The sequence below is a fragment of the Eubalaena glacialis genome, chromosome 2 (genome assembly GCF_028564815.1).
Source record: "Eubalaena glacialis isolate mEubGla1 chromosome 2, mEubGla1.1.hap2.+ XY, whole genome shotgun sequence".
Lineage (NCBI taxonomy): Eukaryota > Metazoa > Chordata > Mammalia > Artiodactyla > Balaenidae > Eubalaena > Eubalaena glacialis.
The window spans coordinates 34,064,821-34,087,729 of NC_083717.1; the positions used below are offsets into that span (position 1 = coordinate 34,064,821).

At 48.4% G+C, this 22,909-nt stretch overlaps 1 protein-coding gene across 6 annotated transcripts in view; it reads left to right on the plus strand.

Moving 5' to 3' along the window:
* Window positions 1-7,638: 7,638 nt before the first annotated feature.
* Window positions 7,639-22,909, plus strand: part of ARNT2 (aryl hydrocarbon receptor nuclear translocator 2) — a 198,052-nt gene continuing 182,781 nt past the window's right edge. For 4 of the 6 annotated variants that reach the window (XM_061179803.1, XM_061179801.1, XM_061179806.1 and 1 more), the window contains exon 1: window positions 8,996-9,173. In XM_061179803.1, coding sequence (XP_061035786.1) covers window positions 9,011-9,173 — 163 coding nt within the window. In that variant the 5' untranslated portion in view covers window positions 8,996-9,010. Of the gene's footprint in view, window positions 7,959-8,995; window positions 9,174-22,909 lie in introns of those variants that run through there. The other 2 variants (XM_061179804.1, XM_061179805.1) reach the window with 2 other exon arrangements.

Here is a 22,909-nt window from a genome sequence, read left to right on the forward strand (position 1 = left end):
GTTGCCCTTTGTAAACGAGGAGAGCAGAGCCTGCCCTAGAGCCAAGCCGGGATGGCAGCCAGGGTGTTGGCAGCAGTGCCCAGTAGAGCAGAAATCTAGCAGGGTTCCTAGAAGAGACAGGTGCTGACCAGGAGAGAAGTCTGGACTAAGATGTTGCAGGGAGGTGGCCACCTGGGGTGGCAAGAGGCAACCAAGACAGATTCGTGGGAAATTCAAATTCCTCGAGGACCCCCAGAGATACTTGGGCATGGGAAACCTGGTGAAAGACTAGACTTCTTGCTAATAAAGTGGGTATTTATGTCGTACTCTGAGGCACCATCATGGAGGACTAGGGATTTCTTCCCCTTCCTTCTAGCCATAAGGCACCCACCTTGCCCAAGATGCTAACATGGTACACGTCTCTTGCTGTTTCTAACCTTTAATTGCCTAATAGATACAATAAGCAGAAAGAACTTGAAAGTTTCAAAGGTTTACCTCTAAATTACACACGAGATGGGTTTTCAAGTTTACCTCTAAAAGTCTATGACTGTGTTTAAAACAGGTAGATATTCAGAAGACCAAAACCTAACCCCTCAATGAGTGAGACTGAACGTTTGCCAAATAAATGTTCTTAAACAGAAACAGATTTCCCTCTAACAGTGTGACCTACAGGAAGGGAAGTCATTGTCACCTGTCTTTTATTTGTAGTAATTTGCATGCTAATTATTGAACAGTCGCAGACCAGTTGGTTGGATAATGAATTTGGTCTAGACGTGTTGTATCAGAGTAACCAGTGTGGATGCCAACAGAATGTCGAATATCGCTTGGAAAGGGAGATTAATCATTAACCCTATTAATTCACTTGGTATTTTTAAGCAAAAATTACCTCTGTAAATGTATAACGTGGGAAAAGACCCAATGCATAATAGTTAGTATTACCTACTAAAACACCCAGAGAATCTTGTTACGCTGAAAAAGAAAATTGTTGTCCTTTGTGAGGTGGTTTCCAAAATGGATTAATACAAACAGGAAAGTGGTTATCTATCAGAATACGAATAATTTCACATAGGTTGTATTTCTTCACTAATAAAGCCAAATCAAAAATGCCTGAGCCTATGGAATAGTAGTGTCAGAGTGATGTGAAAGTCAGAGAGTGGGGCACACAGGAGAGGGGTTGATCTAATTCCTACTGGAAATGGAGTTGCTGAAATCGTTCTCATGCACCTGGAGAAAAGGAAGACTTGCATTGCATACAGCGCAGAGCACTGGGTAGAATATCTTTTTTCATACTCATTTCCCTCTTGTTCTCCAAGGGTAACTGATGTAGCTTTTAATATGGATCAGAACTATGGTTACCAAGGGAGGGAAAGGGGGGTGGGATGAATTGGGAGATTGGGATTGACATACATACACTACTATGTATAAAATAGATAACTAATGAGAACCTGCTGTATAGCACAGGGAACTCTACTTAGTGCTCTGTGGTGACCTAAATGGGAAGGACATCCAAAAAAGAGGGGATATATGTGTACGTATAGATGATTCACTTTGCTGTACAGCAGAAAAGCGCAACATTGTAAAGCAACTATACTTCAATAAAAATTAATTTAAAAAAAGAAAAAAAAAAGAACTATAGCAGGAAATTAAAAATAAAAACCCAGCCAAGAGGAGTTCAAAGATAGAGCTGCTGGGGTTCCCTATCGCTGGAAACGTGTAAGATGTTGCAGAGAGAAGCAACATTTCGTTCTGTGTATCCTATCAAGGCAGTCACAGTGGGGAGGCATGGTGGGTTATATGATCACTCATGTCTGATAAGATACTCAAGCACTCACTCCATAAATATTAGAATATTTCTTATGGGTCAGGATATGAGCTAGGTACCAAAGGAGAAAAAAAAAAAAAAATGAAGGCAGTAGCTCACAGCTTAATGAAGCAAAAAACATATAAAAAAATCAATCCCAGTACAGTGAGATATATGCTAAAGTAAAGGAAAAGGAGGGATATGGAGCCCCTCCATGAAAGAAGTCATGGAGTCACTGCTTGGAAGGGAGAAGCCAATCAACAAATGGTGACCAATGAGTGAGAAGGTCATGGGGGAGGGGCAAAGGAAGCATTATGGTGTGTGTAGGAAATGACAAGTACTGGACTTTACTGGAGCATAGTTGGTGGTGGGGGGTGGAGAGTGAGTGTCAGAGGTCAAATGGATAGGGAGGTGGAGCGGATACACGAAGGTCCTTTCCAAAGGCTCAGCCCTTGGAGTAACTGATAAGTGCTTCTTTTGGGGCTTGCTACATCACTTAATGCATTCCTCTTTGTTAATTTTTTCTCTTTCTTTAATTTTTTCCCGCCCTTCTCTCGGAACAGCATCCCTGTGTTTTTGAGCGCTGCTTCTTTGTGGCTCCAGCCACAAGGTTTCATCAGGAGCTGCGTTCTTCTCACATGATCAGGTCTCCTATCCCAAGATGGGACAGTCAAGGTCACCTGCCTCCTGGGCACGGCTGGGCTAGAGGTAGGCACCCAAGCCAGGGCCAGCCTCAGCCCCTCTCTGTTCGTGGGAGCCAGAGAGTTTCATCTCTACATGTCAGGAGCTACGTTCTGCACCATGTGGAGGAAGGTGGTGTGTAGTGAGAAAGAATGACCCACAAAGAAGAGGAGAAGAGAAAAATGTGCACAGTGAGTCCTGGCAATGTTCGGATGCTTGTTTCCAGTTTTCCTGAGGTCTAACTGTATCCCTGCCTTCTGTGTTTTGTTCACTCTGTGGATTATCTGGGCGTATTTAGCATCTCACAAAAGGTCACTCCTTTGAGCCAATATGAGTTGGGGAGTTGCTGTGGTTTTGAATTCCTTTTCTTTCTTTTCCAATTTGCCCCATCTTACCCTAGGCTATTGAACCTTACCTCTCTGATAACAGCAAAAATATCAACAAATACGTTATACCAACCACATGCCAGATAATGTGCTAAGCTTTCTATAAATATTAACTCGTTTAATTCCGACAAAATTCCTCTCAGGTGAATGCGCTCATTGTCCCTGTTTCCTGGATGACGAAACTGAGGCACGGAGCGTTTAACTCACACAGCAGGTGAGTAGAGCTGCTGAGATTTGAACATGGGCTGTCTGGCTTTGGAGGCCAGAGCAGCTTAGAGTCTACACTGCTAGGCTGTCACTGCTTTACATGGTAGACGAGGCCAATCCAGATGCCACCAGCAACTGAGAAGGTCAGCAAAAGGGCAAGGGCAAGCACGTGCTGCCCCAGTAAAACTGTGGAACTCAGATTGGGACTCGAACCCAGCCACAACCCAGACTGGGACTTGAACCCATGGTCTTTTTTTTTTGAATTTTTGAATTTTATTTTATTTATCTTTTTATACAGCAGGTTCTTATTAGTTATCCATTTTATACCTATTAGTGTATATATGTCAATCCCAATCTCCCAATTCATCACAGCACCACCACCCGCCCCCGCCACTTTCCCCCCTTGGGGTCCATACGTTTGTTCTCTACATCTGTGTCTCTATTTCTGCCCTGCAAACCGGTTCATCTGTACCATTTTTCTAGGTTCCACATATATGCGTTAATATATGATATTTGTTTTTCTCTTTCTGACTTACTTCACTCTGTATGACAGTCTGTAGATCCATCCACGTCTCTACAAATGACCCGATTCCGTTCCTTTTTATGGCTGAGTAATATTCCATTGTATATATGTACCACATCTTCTTTATCCATTCGTCTGTCGATGGGCATTTAGGTTGCTTCCATGACCTGGCTGTTGTAAATAGTGCTGCAATGAACACTGGGGTGCATGTGTCTTTTTGAATTATGCTTTTCTCAGGGTTTATGCCCAGTAGTGGGATTGCTGGTCATATGGTAATTCTATTTTTAGTTTTTTAAGGAACCTCCATATTGTTCTCCATAGTGTCTATATCAATTTACATTCCCACCAACAGTGCAAGAGGAACCCACAGTCTTTTAACTGAGATGACACACCTGGTCTCAGGACTTAATGAAGCTCAGGGTCTTGATGTCTCGTTGCAGAAAGAATTCAGTGAGAGACAAAGTGAGAGGTAAGAAGTGGATTTATTTAGAGAGAAACACGCTCCACAGACAGTGTGTGGGCCATCTCAGAAGGCGAGAGGCCCCGAATTATGGCGTGGTTAGTTTTTATGGGCTGGGTAATTTCATAGGCTAATGAGGGGGAGGATTATTCCAACTATTTTGGGGAAGGGGCAGAGATTTCTAGGAATTGGGCCACTGCCCACTTTTTGGTCTTTGATGGTCAGCCTCGGAACTATCATGGCACTGGTTGGTATGTCACTTAGCTTATGCTAATGCATTACAATGAACGTATAATGAGGCTCAAGGTCCACTGGAAGTCACATCTTCTGCCACCTTGGACCTAGTTGGTTCTAACCAGTTGTTGTCACGTTCTATGGCTATGTCGTTCTTTTAATGGTTGACCCCTTCCCTCCTGTTTCACCAGTACCTAAAGAAGTTCAGGCCTTAGGATGAGAGCATGAGAGCAACTCCCAAGAGACAGACATCTCCAGGGAGGAAGACTATGCCTGTCCCATTATGGTCTAGTCATTGTCTCCAAACCCACTCAATCATAGCCGCATGCTTTCCCCTCGGGGCCGGGTGACTCTGGCCCATGCTAAGAGGAAGAGCTGTGCTCAGGCTAGGGGAGCAGAGTCTTACGGTCCCACACTATGGCCAAGAGTAAACAACAAACCTCACATCAACATAGCTTACATTTAGCATTTGATGTTGTTCTATCAACAACCCGAAAAAGCTTAGCCTGCACTGCCATTGTGATTTTTGTCAGTTCCTTCTTGAATTTCTAGTAGCATTGGCTGTATACATTTTCATGTCATGCTTCCTGGTCTCTTGCTATCTTAAAGTTAAAAGAAGATAACAATTCCTGGGATCATTATACATTATACAACGGAAGTCCTGTCTCTCATATCAAAGGGATACGAAGCAGAGGCAAGGTGATTTCTTTCCCCTACCTAGTGTTATCAGCACTGTGGCCTGCAACCCGAGTCATTTCTGGGAATACCGTACCCAGAATCGTGTGCTACGGGCCCAGCGGGTCTGCGTTAATTTTTTAAAAAAATGCAAATCTCAGCTTCAAAAGCAATAGCCTCCTTTGGAATTTAAAAGAGTTCTAGGTTGTTTAAACGTTGAGTGGAATTCCTGAGCCTGTTAACCGGTCACAGTCTACTAGCTCTCATAATTAGCACAAGACCGCTGTACTGTGCAAACGCCACTCAGTATTCAACAATGACTAACTGCTCCATTTCAGACTGTTTACTTAAGAGTGGGGGGTTTGCATCCACAATCGATGTTTCTGGGTAGTTACCTATTTAACACCGAGAGACAAGAGAGATGGTGAGGGCCCAAATCACCCACTCCTCTATCCCTTCACAACACCCTGCCCATTCCACCCCTCCACCCCCGCCCCCAAATCCCAGCATTGTGAGTGACTGAATTCCAAGTCTTGTTTGGCTACTGAGCTGTGTGACCTTGGGAAAGTCACTTCCCTACTCTGAGCTTCAGTTTCCTTTATCTGCAAACTCTGGGGGCTGAATTGAGTGATGCCAGAGGTCCTTTCCACCTCTAAGATGTAGTGACTGGGGGAGAGGATGAAATGCCTCCTTCTCTGTTCAAACGCAGACATATTTATTACTTACTGAAAACCACAGCACGGCAGACTCCAAGCAGACCATGGTAAGTGTCCCAGCCTCTTGTAGCTGTCCATATTCTACCTTTTATTGTCATGGACAAATGCAAGAAGAAGGATTAAAGATATCTGCAGAGCAACATTTTAGAAAAATGGGCAGAGGGCAGCAACACAGTTAAATATATGTGTGCATGCAGCTATAATGGTCATGTTCACTACACTTTTATTTTTTAGGGAGACTATTAAAAATGTATTTGCTTGGAGATAATACCAAAATGAGCCACATGTTGTGGATGATGTGTGAACACCAAGGAGAGGGACTTGCTTACCTCTGAGGGGTGTGGAAAGTTGGAGAATGCAAAGAGCTTGGTGGGAGCAGGGGTACAGTGAGGCTGGGGGCTATGTAAAGATGCGCCACCAGAGACAGAACTGCCAGTGGGGAGCGGGTCCTAAAAGGGGATCGTTCTGGGTAGAAGAAACATTGAAGATGGATTTTAACCTTGCTTGAGGAGGAGTGAGTGAAATAAGCCTCCTCTTCCACTTACCCTAACAAATCTTCAGTCAAGTATACTGTGTATTTATTAAGTGCACATGGGTATTTGAGGGTGTTGCTGGTTGGGAGTATGTGGAAGAGAGCCTGAGCTCTCATTTGACTGATGTTGGGGAAATCAGGGGCAGCTACGTGATACAAGGATGGGGTGGTCCCAGCTGGTACCCGAGTTGCTCTCTCTCTCCCTCTCATTATCTGTCTGGAGCTGGCCCATCGTGATGCCGGATGCACACATGCCTTAGTCTTCACCTGAAGTGTCTTTCTTTTCCACCTCTCCACATTCTGCTCATTTCTTCACAGCCTACTTTGTGCTTTCTTGATCACTCCACCCTCTCTCTGGCCTCATTCATTCACCAGAGACCACAAGGTGCCCCAGGCAGCTGTGTGCTTCTTGAGTGCAAATACCTTAGAAGTCCAGGGACGGCAGAGCCCCTGTGGCTCTCTTTCCATGGTCTGGCCAATACCTAGCTTTGTGCCAGGCACACAGCAGACATTCAATTTCGTGGAATCGATAAACAAATGAATATCAAGCACGTATTAGTCAAATCAGTAGTGTCAAATACTCTCCGGAAGACAATGCTTATGTGAAAATACATCCCAAGCATTTTTTCTCTACCCACCCTTCCAAATGCTTCTTCGTAAGGATTTAAGACAGTCTGATGTTTTTGCAAACATGTCTACATTTAGGGGCCATCTTGCTCTTTGTGGCTCTCACTGAGATGTGTTCACTCTTCCATGGAACCTTCACAGGGCACCCACTAGGGTGCCAGTCTTCTTCCTAAGAGCCAGCCTACCGTCTGGCAGAGAAACAATCCCTCCAAGCTCCCTACAGCCTAACTTTACCAGGATATGCCGACAAAAGCATTTAGAGAATCTTTTAAACGCTCAGGTGGTCGTATAAGGCTCCTGCAAGAACTTCAGGTGATAACCAATGACAGTCACCGTGCAAGAAGGAAAGCAGAGCTGAGAGCCTTTCTCAAAGCCAAATCATTCACAAATTCCCGGGCCGGCTGCCTCTGCCTGAGTGTTTGCTGAGTGCGCTCGTCAGCTGTCCGCGGCCGTGGCCTTGGAGGTGCCCGTGGCCTTGGGCGTCTCCGGCCGCGGGAGCTGAGCGGCGCGGCCCTGGCATGCTAAGTGGGTAGCACTGGGGCGCCTTTGTTTCTCTCCGTCTCCGAGACCCGCGTCCCTCTGAATCTTAAGAGGCTGCCCCCCCCACCCTCTCCGCCCCGGCCCTCTGGCCTGGGGACAGCGCCCCTCCGTGATGCGTCCCGGACACCCGGGGGTGGGGGAGACCCGGACCCAGCGAGAAGGGAGGGGGCGCGCCTCCGGCCCGAGCCTGGGCACCTGCGCGGGCCCGAGGGGGCGGCCCCAGACTCGGGGGTCCACCCCCCGCCCGCTGCCCCAAGTCTCGCGGTGCTGCGGCCTGGCCGGGGGAGCCGCGGCCCGGCGCCCCCCGCCGCGTGACAAAGGCTGAAGCCGGAGGAGGAGGCCGAGGAGGGGGCGGAGGCGATAAAGGCGGGGGCGGCGGGCGGCCGCGGCGGCGGGAGAGCGCGGAGGCAGCGCCCGCCCGCGCCGTCCTTTGTGTGGCAGTGGTGGCGGTGGCGGCGGCGGCGGCGCCTGGGCCTGCGCCGGCCTCGCCTGCCCCGGGTGGGGCGCCCGGCCCCGCGTCGCCCCTCCTCGTCCCCGCCCGGCGCGCGCCGAGCCTTCCGAGCAAGATGGCAACCCCGGCGGCGGTCAACCCTCCGGGTGAGTAGTGGCCGCGGGCCCCATCGCAGCCCGCAGGCCCTGCCCGGGGCCGGAGGGACTGGGCGCGCCGAGCGCCCCCGGGAGCGCGGAGCCGGGCGCTCGACACCCCCTGGGGCAGGGTCGGGGGAGCGGCTGTCATTCTGCGCGGCGGCCTCAGCATCAGCACCAGCAGCTGCATCTTCATCCCAATCTCTGCCCCATCCCGGTTTCCGGGATGCGCCAGCTCCCACCCGCGGGCGGCGGACGCTGGCCTCGCATCCCTGGGAACCAAAAGGGCCAGTCCAGGATCCCCTTAAGTTCCGAAAATACCCAGCTTTGCCTTCCCCCTCCAACGCCTTTTTCTCTTCCTGTCGCGGCCCCTGTGGCATCAGGCGTCAGCCGGTCGGGGCGGGTAGGAGGGTACCGCGCTGACCGAGGGAAAAGTTTGGAGCCAGGATTCAACAGGGTGGAACTCCCCGGATGCTCCCCTGCCCGCCCCGCTCCCCAAGTGCTGGTCCTTTGAGCCCTTTGCGACTAGCTCCTTTGTATCCTGATCTTTAATGGACGGAGACACACACACACACACACACATACACACACACACACACACACACACACACACACACACACACACACACACACACACACACAGTCTGTAGAAACGCAGCGTGGAGAAGCCCAGGCCGGTTCAACATCCTCTGCTTTCTAAGGCTGACCTGTTCTCAGGGTGCCATCTATGACAACTGTGCTCATTGGGCAGATTTCAAAAAATGGGAAGAGTTCATGATCAGGTGGGAGTATTGACCTGCTTCGGAACTGTAGCAGGGAAATTCTGTTTTAGTTGGGAAAATGCCCTACCTTGTGAATAGGACAGCCTGAGGGTGTCCGAGAATGGAAAGGGGGACACCTAGACAGACTGCTACAAAGTTTTGGGTGCTGTGCGGTGACTGCTATGGCCATGGCATGGTGCTAGATCCCTGTGGAGGATGCAGGGAGAGTAAGAGAGAGGCCAGCCGTCAGGGAATTCCCCGTAGAGGGAGGTCGTGGAGTGGGTGGGAGGGTGAACACCCACAATGCCTAGCAAAGAAAAAAAATGTGTCATCCAACTTAGAAGTGAAGGATTCCTTCCATCTAAAGTGGTAAGGGAAGGCTTTCGGAGGTTGGACATTTTAAAACCGGAGTTTGAAGAACTGGAAGGTTTGAATACACAGAGCCGGGTGCTGAAGCGACTTGCAGGTACAAGGGATGGCGTGAGCTATGGTGGACTTACTCTGAGCATGTGTAGATGCCAGTGGGTGGTTGGAACTTTAGGGGTATAAGAGGGAGCAGCGGAATACCACACAGACTGGTTTGGCGGTGGCCAGGCTTTAGAGGGCTTTGAAGGACAGGCTAAGGAGTATGGACTCTCGCCCTACACATTATGAGAGAGTTCTCTATCGTATTGAATAGGGTAGCCACATGGTCACAGTACTTGTGGAAGATTAATTTGTCAGCTAAGTTGAGGTACCATGGAAAGGAGGGAGCAAGACTGGAGGCAGGGAGGTGGGGTCAAAATGAGGCAGGTGCTGGGGAGGTGAGACTTAGCTGCACTGGCTTGGAACAGAAAGAGGAAGGACAGCATCATTGGGCAGGTGGAGGAGCTCAGACTTGCACTGCTTAGATTGGGGGTAAGGGTAAAGGGGGAGGCCTAGGAGACACTGAGGTGGGGTGTCCATGGAGACACCGAGGTGAGGAGCCTCAGTAGTTCCAAGGACGGAGGTTGCATTAGCAAAGTAGGGAGTCTTGGAAGAACAGATGAGTTCCCTGTCCAGAGCGCTGAGTTTGAAAACAGCTGTGCCAGTTTGCTTGCGACCGAAGCCTGCCTTTTCAACCTGTTCAGCTGCTTAAAAATCAATAGCAACTTGATCGATTTAAATGTTATGACATTAGAAAAAGCAAAGGAAGTTAAATGAGGATATTTTAGTCCAATATAGGTTTATATTGGAAATAGGAATAAAATCAGAGGCAATGTACATTATATATATATATACGTTTACACATATGCACATATATGTACATACCATTACATCTCTGTTTAAGGCGCTTTGTCCATTACATTGTTCCGTGAGCTTAATGGAATAAATACGGGGCAGCTGCTGGGCTTGGCGGTGCTGAGCACACAAATGCGTGTGCCTTGGACTGTGGGACACTTGAATCAAGCAAGTGCAGGGGGTTGTTTTTATTATTTGAAAAATAATAAAATAATTTGGCTTGCTTGATGGACAGTGATGTCTGTGCCTTTTCTCTGTTCGCAGAGATGCCAGAGATCTTGAGCATGGTGAGACCTTCTCAAGGGAAAACTCCTTGAGGGGGTCGCCTTTTCTCTTACCCACCCGTCTGTTCTTTGAGTGGTCCTCCGCAGTAACCCTCAGATCTGCGGGGCAGGTTGTTCTCTCACCGTGTGAATCTCGAACTTCTTTGGGGAAAGGGTGTAGTTTCAAGGGATACAGCTAAAGGTTTAGAGCCCAGAGAGAGGTTTCAGATTTTCCTGGCAATTTACAACCAAGAGAGGCAAGGTGCCCGAGCTGGACACCCAGAGTCCACCTCTCAGAGCCATGAGTCATGTGATGCTTCATTGAATGCCTCCTCCTCCTTCTCCCACCTCCCCCCTCTCCCCAGATGTTGTTGCTTTGCAAAGAATAAGAGCTCAGTGGACACAGGCAAATGGACTGGGAGGCACCGAGGTTTATTTCTGCTGCTAATCTGTGTCCAGGGTACAAAGGTGACAGGCCATCACTTCCCCACCACTTGTTCCTTTTTCTGCAGCTGACCACTGCACACCAGCGGACCCATTTGCAATGATGCTTGTCTGTGATGTACGGCAGGGGCACTCTGGGGTCTAGGTAATGACAGATGAAGTTGGAATCTTCCTGCTCTCATGTACTCAGGTGATCTGAGCCAGGTTCAGACCTCTAACCTGCCCCTTCCAGCTCCCCTGTTTGGGTTTTCAGATTCTACCAGTTACTCTGGGGGAGGAGTGGTCTTTGGAGAAGGAAGGGTTTGGCTTCCAGACGTTCTTCTCATGGCATCTGCCACAGTACTCCTGGTCTGGTTCCCATCTCCTGGGGCCTCTGACCCCTCCCTATTTCTAGGTCATTGCAGTCCCTACCTTGGTTGCTGATATTATGGTAGTGGCTGATTTTCTCTATTCTTTCTAGATAGGAAGAACTTATGTCCTCTAGACTAGAGAATGGAACTCTAGAATCTTCTGTTCCGTATATATGTATTATTTGTTTCACTTCCTTTGGGTGATATTTAAGCATTTCTGATTTGTATGCAATAACGAAGGTTTGAATTAGTTTCATGCATGAAAGGGTATGTGCAGCTGAAATGGCACAGTTCGGAAGGGGACTGTTTTTCCAACTCCATTGTTTCCACCTTAATCTTTTGTAACTTAAGCATGAGGGAATCAGGTTCAAATTCAGACCAGTGATCATTAGGCATTATGCATTATTGGAGCACACTCAGAAATGAGTATTTGCAGAGTGTTAATAAAGCTTGCACATTTTTTAAACTTCAGAGGTATGTTTTAAGAGATTTAGAATTTCTACTTTTTTCTGAAATCAACTATTAGATTTTTTTTTCCCTCCAGGTTTCTGGTCTCTGGCATTTTAGTTTGGAATTGATTGTATAGTGCAGAAGATTTTTGGCGCAAATTGCCTTAGATGGAGGGATATTTGGGTCGGTTCAACAAACATATTGAACACCTTTGACCTACCAAACACTGTGCAGGGCGGAGGGCAATGTGAACATCCATTCCTCAATCTCTGGGAGTTCTGAGTCTAATAGGGGAGACATCAATAGACCAGGTTTATAACAAAAGGTGGAATGAAATGAACTTGACTAGGTGTGTATGTATCATGAGAGGAAGCTTTGTAGGGAGGTAGCTTCTGAAACTGGGCCTCTCAAAAAGAGAGAGTTTGGCCTATAGAGAATTTAGGAAGGGTCACAGAGAGGTGGGGGTGGGTGGATTTGTGAAAGTCTGGGGAACCGTCAAGTGGTTGTCTTCTCAGTGCTCTCAGGGGGACCCAGATGGACCCCCAAGAATGATGGGGTAGAGTTAGAGCTTTGGAGAGATGCTTGCTGTGATTGCAAGCTGCCCAGCAGCACTGCCTCAGCTAGAGGTGGAACGCCCAAAGTAGCTGAACATACATGTCCAATGTCTTTACACACTGCATTTCGTGCTTTCTAGAAGTCTCTTGATTGCAAGATACATCATTATTTTATGTGCTTCCAAGAAAAAACTGCTGCCAATTCAATTCTGACGTACTATCAATCGTAAAATGCTCCTCCATTTCAGTGATGTTTGAGAAGATTGCATTTAGAAACAGTAAAATACCGTGCATTAAGAAAAAGTCATTTTTGCTGCCTCACCACCTGTACATAAAACATATGGTCTCTTTTTCCAGTAAAAAACGATACAGAGTTTGCCCTTTAGGCATGTGCCAGGGAGCCCAGTGATGAACCAACAGCCTTTTAGCACCTGTCAAAAGATAGGAGTGATATCTAAAAAAGAGATTTATTTATTCCTCAGTCAGTATTTATTAAGCAACTAGTATGTGTCAGTTACGGGGAGCTGCGCTAGCTTGAGGTTGGGAAGAGCTGGGCTGGTTCGAGGAGCCAGAACAGGCCAGGGTGGCCGGAGGACTGTGGGTGAGCAGGGGCGACGGGGGTCTGGGAGACCGCTCATGGAGAGGCACGGATGGGGGTAGGGGGTTGAGGTTCGATTCTAAGAGCAATAGAGAGCTAGATGGGTCTTGAGCAGTGGAGGCACGTGATCCCACCCGCAGTGGCTGCTGTCTGGAGAGCAGACTGGAAGGAGGCCAGCGGAGAAGCAAGGGTCCGGTTAGATGTTGCTGACGTGGACGGGGGGTAGCAGTGGGCGTGGAGAGAAGGAGATGGAGTTGAGATATATTTGGGGGCCAGGACGCCATGCCGAGCAGCTCCAGGGGCACCAGTTATATCCTCGGCCATCCTTGCAGTCGGGCAGGGCGCCTGCAGCACCTCTTTTTTGCGGGTAGCGCCATAACTGTAGGGTACGGGGTTGGGAGAAGGTGCTGAGGGGGAAGGAAGAGTCACGGATGAGTCCCAGCTTTCTGTCCTGACAGCCGGGTGGTGGGAGGTGGTGGGAAGATAGTGAGGGACACCTGGCCGTGGGGCGTGCTCGAGGCTCCTGCATTAGACGGTTGGGTGCAGGTGCCCAGGAGACACAGAGGTGGAGCCGCTGGGGAGACCGAGGGCCGTGTGGGCCCGAGGGATCTGGGCTGGAGAAATAAGTAAAGAGCAGCTTCTCTAAATGCTTTCCTTGGGGAAAGTGAGATCAAGGAGAGTGGAACGCTTGGACCAAATCCCCTCAGTTCCCCAGCAATGCCTCCATTACTGCTTCATCGTCGGCCTGTGCTGAGATTCACCAAGATGCATGGAGAAATCATGTCTGTATCTTTTCCAGAACCATTGCTCCACTCACAGTGTCAGCTTTGTGCTAGGCTGTCCTTAGGAAAGGAGCGTCCAGTAGAGTTGCCCAGGAATGGAACATGCTGTGTGAGAAGCCAAGGAGGCTTTCACGCAGAAGCGGGTAGGAGCCATGCAGGCCAGGCTGATGGACTAGTTTCACACACAGAACTTCTTGTTCAGTGAATAAAAATTGACTCCCACTTCTAGTCAAGCCCTTTCCTGCTTGAGGGCCTTTGCTTGTGCTGTGTTCCTCTTCTTGGGATGATAAACTGCTCACCTGTCCCTTCCTCCTCTCTCCCACCCCCTCCCCACACCTAACCATTTCCCCATCCCACTCCTTTTGTTTCCTTATGGCCTCAGCTTGAATTCTTACTCCATTGGAGAAAGCTCTCCTGATCCCTTTATCCAGATAAAGTGTGCCTGTAATGCATTCCGCCAGGGCCCTGCAGGGTGGACCTGGGTTGGAGCTCTTCCTCTCATGCGGAATGAAACAGTAAATCACCTAGATGTTTGATCCATGCCTGTGTCTCCTGCAGGTCTGGGAGCCCCCTGAGGACAGAGAAGGCATCTGTCACTGAGGTGGCCCCAGCATCCACCATATTGCCTCCTGTACAGCAGGCATGCAGGGAGGTTTGCTGATGAGTGAATGTCTGGACGCCAGACAATTGCATTACAGTTTTGTATGTGGCTGCCTTGAAATGCCCACCTTGAAGAAAAGAAAGCATGTGCACTGTATTTGTGGGTCTCTGAAACCAAATACACCAGTGCTGTCTAATCTGCATTCTGATTTTTATTGGTGGGAACTGATTTTGATCTGAAAATCCTACCAGAATAATCTGTCCCCACACCAGTGCCTCTAGACTTTATAATAAGGCCTTGGAAACACAAATATTATCCTTCTCCCCAGAAGGAGGGCAGGGCAGACTGGTAGTAGCCTGGAGACCAGCTGGTAGTGGTGGAAGACCCATATCCCCACCAGATTCCCTGTGAAAGTCCCACAAAGGTCCTCCCCTTTTGGGCCGTCTGCTCTGTGTGCGAAACTGTTGCTGTGGCTTGTGTAATCACCAGCAGTTACAGATAAGGTCCCCCGGGCTGGCTCTCCATCCAACTGCCCCCCCAGAGGGGCTGACACGGGTCCCAGGAAGGCAGCACTGAGGGGCCACAGGCCCTGGAGTTGGAAGCGAGACCCTTTGCAGATAAGCAGAACCTGCGTGGCTTTCAAGACTGACTGTAACAATTGGAACATTTTTCAGGGAAATCCACAAAAAAGCAAAAATGTTCACAAGTAGGTAATTCCTGCTCTTGTACATTGTACAGTAACATGGGGCATCTTTTACTGCTCCAGTTGTGTTGTGAGAGCAGCTAAGCAGAGCCTGGGAGGGGTCTTCTCCTAGCCCCCGCTGAGGAGTTGGCTTCTTTCTTCCCCATAATCACTTTTCCTCCTGAACACAACAAGAAAGATACGTGTGGATTATGAAAAATTTGGAAACTATACATAAGTGCCAAGATAGTTCTACTACCCACTATTAAGATTTTTGCATACGTTGTTACAGACTTTTTAAAAAATGTCATAAATCAACACAAAATAGAATTGTTCAGAACATAGCATTTTTTTCCACCTTCATTAATAGGAACAGTGTATCTTACCAGAGATACTGAAGTGTTCTGATTTATGGCCTCGTCATAATTTTTTGACTTAGTCTCATATTTAGGCATGTAATATTTGGTGTGCTTTTCCATTTGTCAGAATTATACACAACATTGTAGTGTACATCCCTGTATGTAAATATATAATTACATGACTTTTTTCCTTAGGGTAACTGCTAGAAGTGGAATTAAATAGTCAAGTGGGTTGGTATGTTTTTATTTTATATTGCTTTCCACAGAGGTTAAACCAGAGGCTCAAAGGGGTTCAGAGACTCACCTGGGGTCCCTAGGGCATACATGGAATAACAGGACATGAGCTCAGATGCTTTGCTTCCTGTTCTGGGCAGGGCCCTGCAGCCCCCGCCAGGCTCCCCTCTGCCCCCCCCCGGCTTCTGTCTGCACCCCAGCCCTGCCCTTACCCGTTCCCTTCTTTCACGTGGCCTTCCCAAACACATGTGCTATAACTGTCCTGGAAACCTTTGATCCCTGTCTGTTGTCCGCACATCCTCCTTGGTTTGAACTATCCATCCCCCACCAGACCACCTGGCTGACCAGCCCCCAGGCTCAGAGAGCACAGGGTGCGGTAAGGTGTTGTCCTTCCTGCCTGCCTTCTGTGGCATTAGACAAGTCGTGGTAGTTACTGCCGCTTCAGATGCAGATTCAGGAGGTTTTAATAACGGAGGGTAAATGTGTTTGCTTTTGGTTTTGATGATCCCTGCTTTTCTTCCACAACTCTAAAAAAATAGAGACCAGCTGCAGGTGGCACTGGGCACCTCTGCACCCAGGCTCAGGTAGCAAAAGGAAAGGCTTGGGTGTTGGCAGCCTGGGACAATTCTGGGGTGCTGTGTCCAGGGTGAAGAGCACCCCGGCGGGTTGGCCCAAGCCAAAACCAAGCTCAGTGGGTGGATTCAGAGCTTTCCGGGAGCCAGGTCAGTGGAGTACCTTGCTGGTAGCCGAGTGAGGGACCAGAGGAGAGGAGGGTGGTCTTCCGTACACAGGGCACTCCTGGGGGCCCTACAGTGACCTACTCGTGACCATCAGAGGCTCTCTGCCTGTTGAGAAATGCAACTTCCCGCCTGTTTCTGTCTGGCCTGCCAAGTTGCCCTAACAGCAGTTAAGGAAAATCCACTGGAATCGATAAATGATTGATTATTTATCAGGAGAGCCACATGGTTGCTCCTTACAGACATCAATAGATGAGCTGGGTTCCAGACTTTGAGGCAACAGCAAGCAGCAAAGTTCATTTTGCCCCCATTTATTTCATTCATAGCTGTCATCAAATGCTATTCTCTTTCTTCTCTTGGAGACTCTGACTGAGCCAAGTGGCAGAGCATCTAAGAACCCTGGCACAGGGGAGCCAGAGATGTGTCCACACTGCTTATCGACTGGGAGACATTCCTGGTTGTTACAGCATCAGGGGTGGGTGGGGAGGTAGGGTGGGAGGTGGCATCTTGGGGGTGGAGGCCAGGGCTGCTGCTAAACACGCTGCAGTGCACAGGGCAGCTCCCACAACAAAGAATGACCCAGCCCCAAATGTCACCAGTGCCAGGTTGAGAAACCCCGGTCTATGCGGACAGGACTTCTCGTAAGCCTCTGGGCAGTGGCAACTGGGAAAGGAACCCAGGAGTTCCATGGGGTACACAGCTGGCAGAAACGAAGGGGCTGGCCCCCGAGACCACCACTTCAGAGTACGAAAACATGGTGGCTTTAGAAACAAGATGGTACTTCTCAGAAAATTATGATATCCATAATGGAAGTTCATTTAAATGTGAAATAACAGAACTGCCCGAATTTTTTATTATTATTTTTAGAACAGCATTGATGTTTCTTTCACATCAGCAAGTTTAAAACGAGGCAGAGTCTGGACTCATTTGCCATAATTTGATATGCTTGATGGATTCCAAGTCCCAGAAAGGATGAAATGAATGAATGTGATCAAGGATCACAGCTGTGTTCTCGCTCTTTGAAAGCATTTCACACCAGAAAACTTCTAATTTGTTTCAGCCAGCCTTCCCCGGGCACCCCTCTGCCACCCCTGCACAAAGGGTGAGGTGCCCAGTGCTGGGGCTGGCGTGTAGAGAGATGCTGAGCGAAGTAGGTTGGCCACACGTGTGTTCAGCCAGTCTCCACAGCAGGCAGAGGCAGGACAGTTTTATGCAAATGACTGGCGGCTTGTTAGAGGGCAGGAGCGAATGTGACCCCCACCCCCCCAGCTCCTCCTGAAGGGCAGAGAGAGAGTGTGTTACAGGAGTGGCTCAGGGGCACACAGCTCGATTTAGCACCAGAGTACGTACCTTTTCCTGAAGTCAGCCTCACAGACCACAGGTCTGTATTTTCCGCTGCCTGCCCAGCGTCTTGTCCACGTCTCCCTCACATTTTGCAAAGCCAGCACCTCCTCCACGTCCCCCTCCCCCAGGTCCCCTGTGGCAGTGAATGGCACCACACTCCATTCACTGGTCCAAGCCCGACATTAATTATTTTAATTGCTTATCCACCTAATTAAACAAATATTAATTGAATGCCAACTCTGTGCTCACAGTGGTGTGCAAAGCCAGGCGTGGTCCCCGCCCCCATGGAGCTCACTGTGGGGAGAGTCGGCCGTTTATTAAACAGTCACATGAACAAGGGTATTATTTAAGTAAGTATTAGGGGAAAAAAAGGTGTCTTTGTGTCCAAATGCAACAGGAAGCCATTGAAGTGTTGTGAGCAGGGCTGTGATGTACTGGGAGGTGGATTTTGAAAAGATCTCTCTGGCTGCTGAATCAGGCCGGCCGGGTGAGGGCATCCATCCTCCCCATCCAGGGAGGGGACCACCGAGGCCTGCTCCACGTGGCAGTGGACATGGAGAGAAGCAGGTGAGATATTTAGGAGGTAAAGCCAACAGGACCAGATGATGGATCAGATTGAGCTGATAGAGGCGGCAGTGGCTAGGTTCCCAGTTCAGTCACGGGAAGGGTAGGGTGCCATTTCCCAAGACGGCGAACGTTGATGAGGTCCTGGTATTTTGGGGTATTTTGGTGGAGGTGGCAGGGAGATGACAGACTTGGTCTTGGACATGTTGAGTTGAAGACATCGTGAGTTCAAGGCATCCAAGTGGGGATTTGCCAGAAACCTCAAGTTGCTTCATTTCCCTTTTAGAGTTGGGATTTTCTTTTTTCACTACGGTATCCCCAGTGGCTTGAATGAGGCCTGCCACATAATAGGTGCTTAATAAATATTACTGAATGAATGAATGAATGGATTGGTCTCCAAGTCCCCCAAATTGCGAACCAGTGAGAAGCATCATGACCACTACAAGGTTCCTTTTTTGTTTTTAGTAACTTTTTATGCTGAAGTAATTTCAGGCTTACAGAAAAGTTGCAAGAATAGTACACAGAACTCCTGTATTCCCATCATCTAGATTCCTCAAGTGTTAACATTCACCACCTTTGCTTAATCAATTTCTTCAGTTTTTCTCTCTCTTTATTTTCCTGAACAATTTGAGAATACATGGCAGACACGATGCCCCTTTTAATTCTAAATACTTCAATGTGTGTTCCTAAGAATAAGCACATCCTCCTACAGAGCTACAATGTATGATCAAAATCAGGAAGTTAGTGGGACTTCCCTGGTGGTCCAGTGGGTAAGACTCAGCGCTCCCCAATACAGGGGGCCTGGGTTCGATCCCTGGTCGGGGAACTAGATCCCGCATGCATGCCACAACTAAGAAGTCTGCATGCCACAACCAAAACGATCCTGCATGCTGCAGCAAAGATCCCGTGTGCCGCAACTAAGACCCAGCGCAGCCAAAATAAATAAATAAATAAAAAAATTTTTTTAAGTTTTCTCTTTTCTTTTTTAATTTAAATTTATTTATTTATTTATTTATTTATTTATTTATGGCTGTGTTGGGTCTTCGTGTCTGTGCGAGGGCTTTCTCTAGTTGCGGCAAGCGGGGGCCACTCTTCATCGCGGTGCGTGGGCCTCCCACTATCGCGGCCTCTCTTGTTGCAGAGCACAGGCTCCAGACGCGCAGGCTCAGTAGTTGTGGCTCACGGGCCCAGTTGCTCCGCGGCATGTGGGATCTTCCCAGACCAGGGCTCGAACCCGTGTCCCCTGCATTGGCAGGCAGATTCTCAACCACTGCGCCACCAGGGAAGCCCAATAAATATTTTTTAAAATGTTTAAAAATCAGGAAGTTGGCATTAATATAACAGTATCATCTAAGCCACAGACCTTATTCGTATTTTACCAATTGTTCTTCATAGCCAAAACCATTTTTTTTTGGCTCCAGGTTTAAACCAGGATTACAAGTTATGATGTCCCTTAGTCTCCTTTAATTCTGGAATAATTGCTGTCTTTTTTTGTTTGTTTTTTTCCCTTTCATGGCTGTAACATTTTTGCTGAGTACAGGCCAGTCCCTTTATAAAATATCCCTCAATTTGGTTTTGTTTGATGTTGCCTCACGATTACGTTGGGATTTTGCTTTTAAAATTTTTATCAAGAGCCCCCCCCCAAGTGATGTTATATCACAAGGCTGCTTTTAGCAGGCATTACTTAAAAGCGAGTCTCTGAGTTGATGAAGTCAAGGTCCTGTGCAGATAAAGCTAAGGAAAGATGATTAGTGGTTCCACGTGCCATTCCCTACGTGCTTGGCAAACCTCTTTGGGTTCTATACACCATATATAGGCAGCTTCAGATGCTCCTTGTCGAGTGCAGGTCTCAGGGTTTTTGTTTTTTTTTTTAAAGACTGTAAGGATAACACTTTCCTAACTGAATATCAACTTCACTTGAAAAATAAAATAATTATAATCTAACTGTGTAAGGATTATCATATCTCTAATAAAGTCAATAGGAAGTTGAAGTGTTTAATTACCAACTTTCCTGACGTACAGATTGGAAAGCTTTTCAGGTAAGTTACTCATGTGGAATGCCTGAAACACACTGCAATTAACAATCAGATCTTTGTTCAAACAGTAATTAGTGTATGATTTGTCTTGCTCTTTGTGGCTGGTGCATATCCAGGTTTAGATGTGTATTTGTGTTTACTTTAGGAAGTGAATTTGCTGCTGCTTTTTTTTTTTTGGCTGCACTACATGTGGGATCTTAGCTCCCGACCAGGGATCCAACCCGGGCCCCCTGCATTGGAAGCGTGGAGTCTTAGCCACTGGACCACCAGGGAAGTCCTCTGCTGTTTTTTCTATAGTCCACTTAAAAACAAGTTTGCATTTTACTGTGACTCATAAAGAAAGACCTAGTGACTTAAAAATCAGATATTTTGGGTGCATAATTTGCCTGCAGAAACTTGCTGAGTTTTCCCCAAGGTCTGAGAATCCTCCTCCTCCCTTCCCTCTACCCCCTCCTCCCTTCTTTCTTTCTGCCTCTGTCTCTTTCTCCTCCTCCTCCATCTTCTCCTCCTTTCTTCCATTTGTCCTTCCTCCCTTCCTCCCTCTCTCCCTTGGTCCTTCTTTCCCTCCCCGCTCGCCCTTCCTTTGCGTCAAAGACCCAAAGGAACCAGAGAGGTAGGAAATGTTCGGGTCACCCCAGTAGCTCATGCTGGGTCATCTTGCTACAAGTATTTAAAAACCCAGACTCCTGTACTGTGTTAGTGGTGACGATGTGAACACCATCTACTAGGGGACAGTACAGGCAAAGGCCTCAGTTTTCCCATCTGTAAAATGCGGTGACTTCTTCATTGAGCACTGACTGTGCTGTGTGCTCAGGATTCAGAGCTGAGCAGAACACTGCCCCCCGGGCTCGAGGCAGGCCACGGCGGACGTGGTGACCGTGGCTCGTGGGCTGGCTGGTTACCCTCTCGTTGCCACTGCCTCCTCACATGTACAGTGGTGCACCTCATTTGGTTGCATTGTGGATTAGATGGTTCTATTTAACACCTTTTGGGATGGGACCTGGCACATGGTACACACTGGCTCAGCGGTGACTTTGCTCCCTGTAATTGTTTTTCACGGGGGCGCGGAACATGGCCCAGGGTTCAGAAGTGAAGGGCATCTTTCCAGCTGGGCAGGGAAAACTTGGGGAACAAATAACCAAATGTGCTTATGAAAGCAGGCAGGCTGGTGTTACCGGGGCTCTTCTGTGCATGTGGGGATCACAAGCTGTCCCCGCTCCAGTATTCCTCCTCCCAGGCTCAGTGCTGGGAATGTCGCGGTCCTGCCTGTGCTCCTTACAGCCCTGGGAAGAAGTACATCAGCCACAGGGACAGTCCCTCCCCCACCCTGCTGGACTCCAGGCTTTTCCCTCCTGTCGTGTTGTGACTGTCCTTCTCGCCATGCCTCCCTATTTGCTAGACTTTCTGCCCTGGTCCTGCCCCTAAGTGCAGTCCAGTATGTAATGCCCTGTCCCCCACTTCTCCGCTCCTTGTCCTCACTGGCATAGTGGGGTGGGGGAAGGGTCCCATCACCCTAGAACACATCTCCCTCCTGACCTCTTCATACTCTGGACAGACTGGGATGGGCTGACCACCCAAGAGGGTCCCCTGTTGAATGCCTAGGGCTGCTGTGATCTCAGACACGGTGCCTGGGCGCTTGGAAGTGGCCTCTACAGGTGGTGGCTTGGTGCCCCTCTCTCCTTCCACCTCTAGAACTGGCGCCACTGGGCCTCAGGCTGCATCCCAAGACATTTCAGTTTTCCACAACACTTTGTGGACAGACTAGGAGTTAGGATGTGTGTCTTCTTTGTTCAAGTTTATTCATTCGTCTTCATCCATTCAACAAATATTCATTAACTGTATGCCCTTTATTAATCATGGTGCTTAAGTGCTGGGATTATACTGGTTAGAAAGAACCGGCACAGTCTGTGCCTTCAAGCATTTACAGTCTTGTAGAGGGCAGCTCCTTCCCCGAGTCGTTCAGGCTGAATGTTTGCGCAGGATCTGTTAGGCCCGTCTACCACTAGGTGGCGCAGTCACACAGGTAGCTCAGTCACTCAAACTCGACCTGCCTCCGAATCACCAGGAGGGTGGCTTGTTAGTACCCAGTGCTGCCCTGTCCCAGAAGCTCTGTCAGTAGGTCGGGGTCGGGTCAGAGGGGGGTTGGGTTGACATTTGTATTTCTGACAAGTTCTCAGGTGATGCTGATGCTGCTGGTCTCTGGACCACCTTCAGGTCCACAGAAGCAGAAGCAGCTAAGCCAATACTGGTGCCCACTGCCAACTAACTCAGCCTGTCTCAAGGCTTCTGGATCTGTGAACTTAAAGGATCATTCTGATGGCTGGACGTAATAGCCTCATTTCACAGGTGAGGAAGTTGACAGCTGGTAAGAGGCAGAGCTGAGACTGGCACTGATTCTGATCCTAAGTTCACCCTCTTTCCACTGTCACACTGGCTCTCCCTGGGTGGTTTGGGAGAGAAGGAAGAAGGTGAATGACTGAGCTGTGAACTCGAAGTGTGGGAGATGTGAACTCGAAGTGTGATAGGCATTCCAGGCGGCAGGAGAGGTGGGAAGAGTGCTGTATTCGTGCCCAGTCCTGGCTCTATCCGGCACTGGCCTGGTTTGTACTCTTGGGCACCCCGCTTTTTCCCTTTGAGCTTTTATTTTCTCATCTACAAAATGAAGGTTTGGACCTTGGTGTGGGGATTTGTTTCATTTATTGTGCTGGGTATTCAGTGGGCCCTTTCAATCAAGAGACTGACTTTAGGGCTGATTTTTTTTTTTTTTTGTAAATTCTTTCTCACTAACCTCTCTTTCTGGAAATTCTGTTAGTTAGATACAGACCTCCTGGATTGATCGTCTCTCTCTTCTCTCCTTCCCCAGCTCCTTGATTGCTTTGGGGAGGTTTATATTTCTTTAGAAAACAAACCTCCAGTCTCATTCCTTGGGGGAAATGCCAGCTTG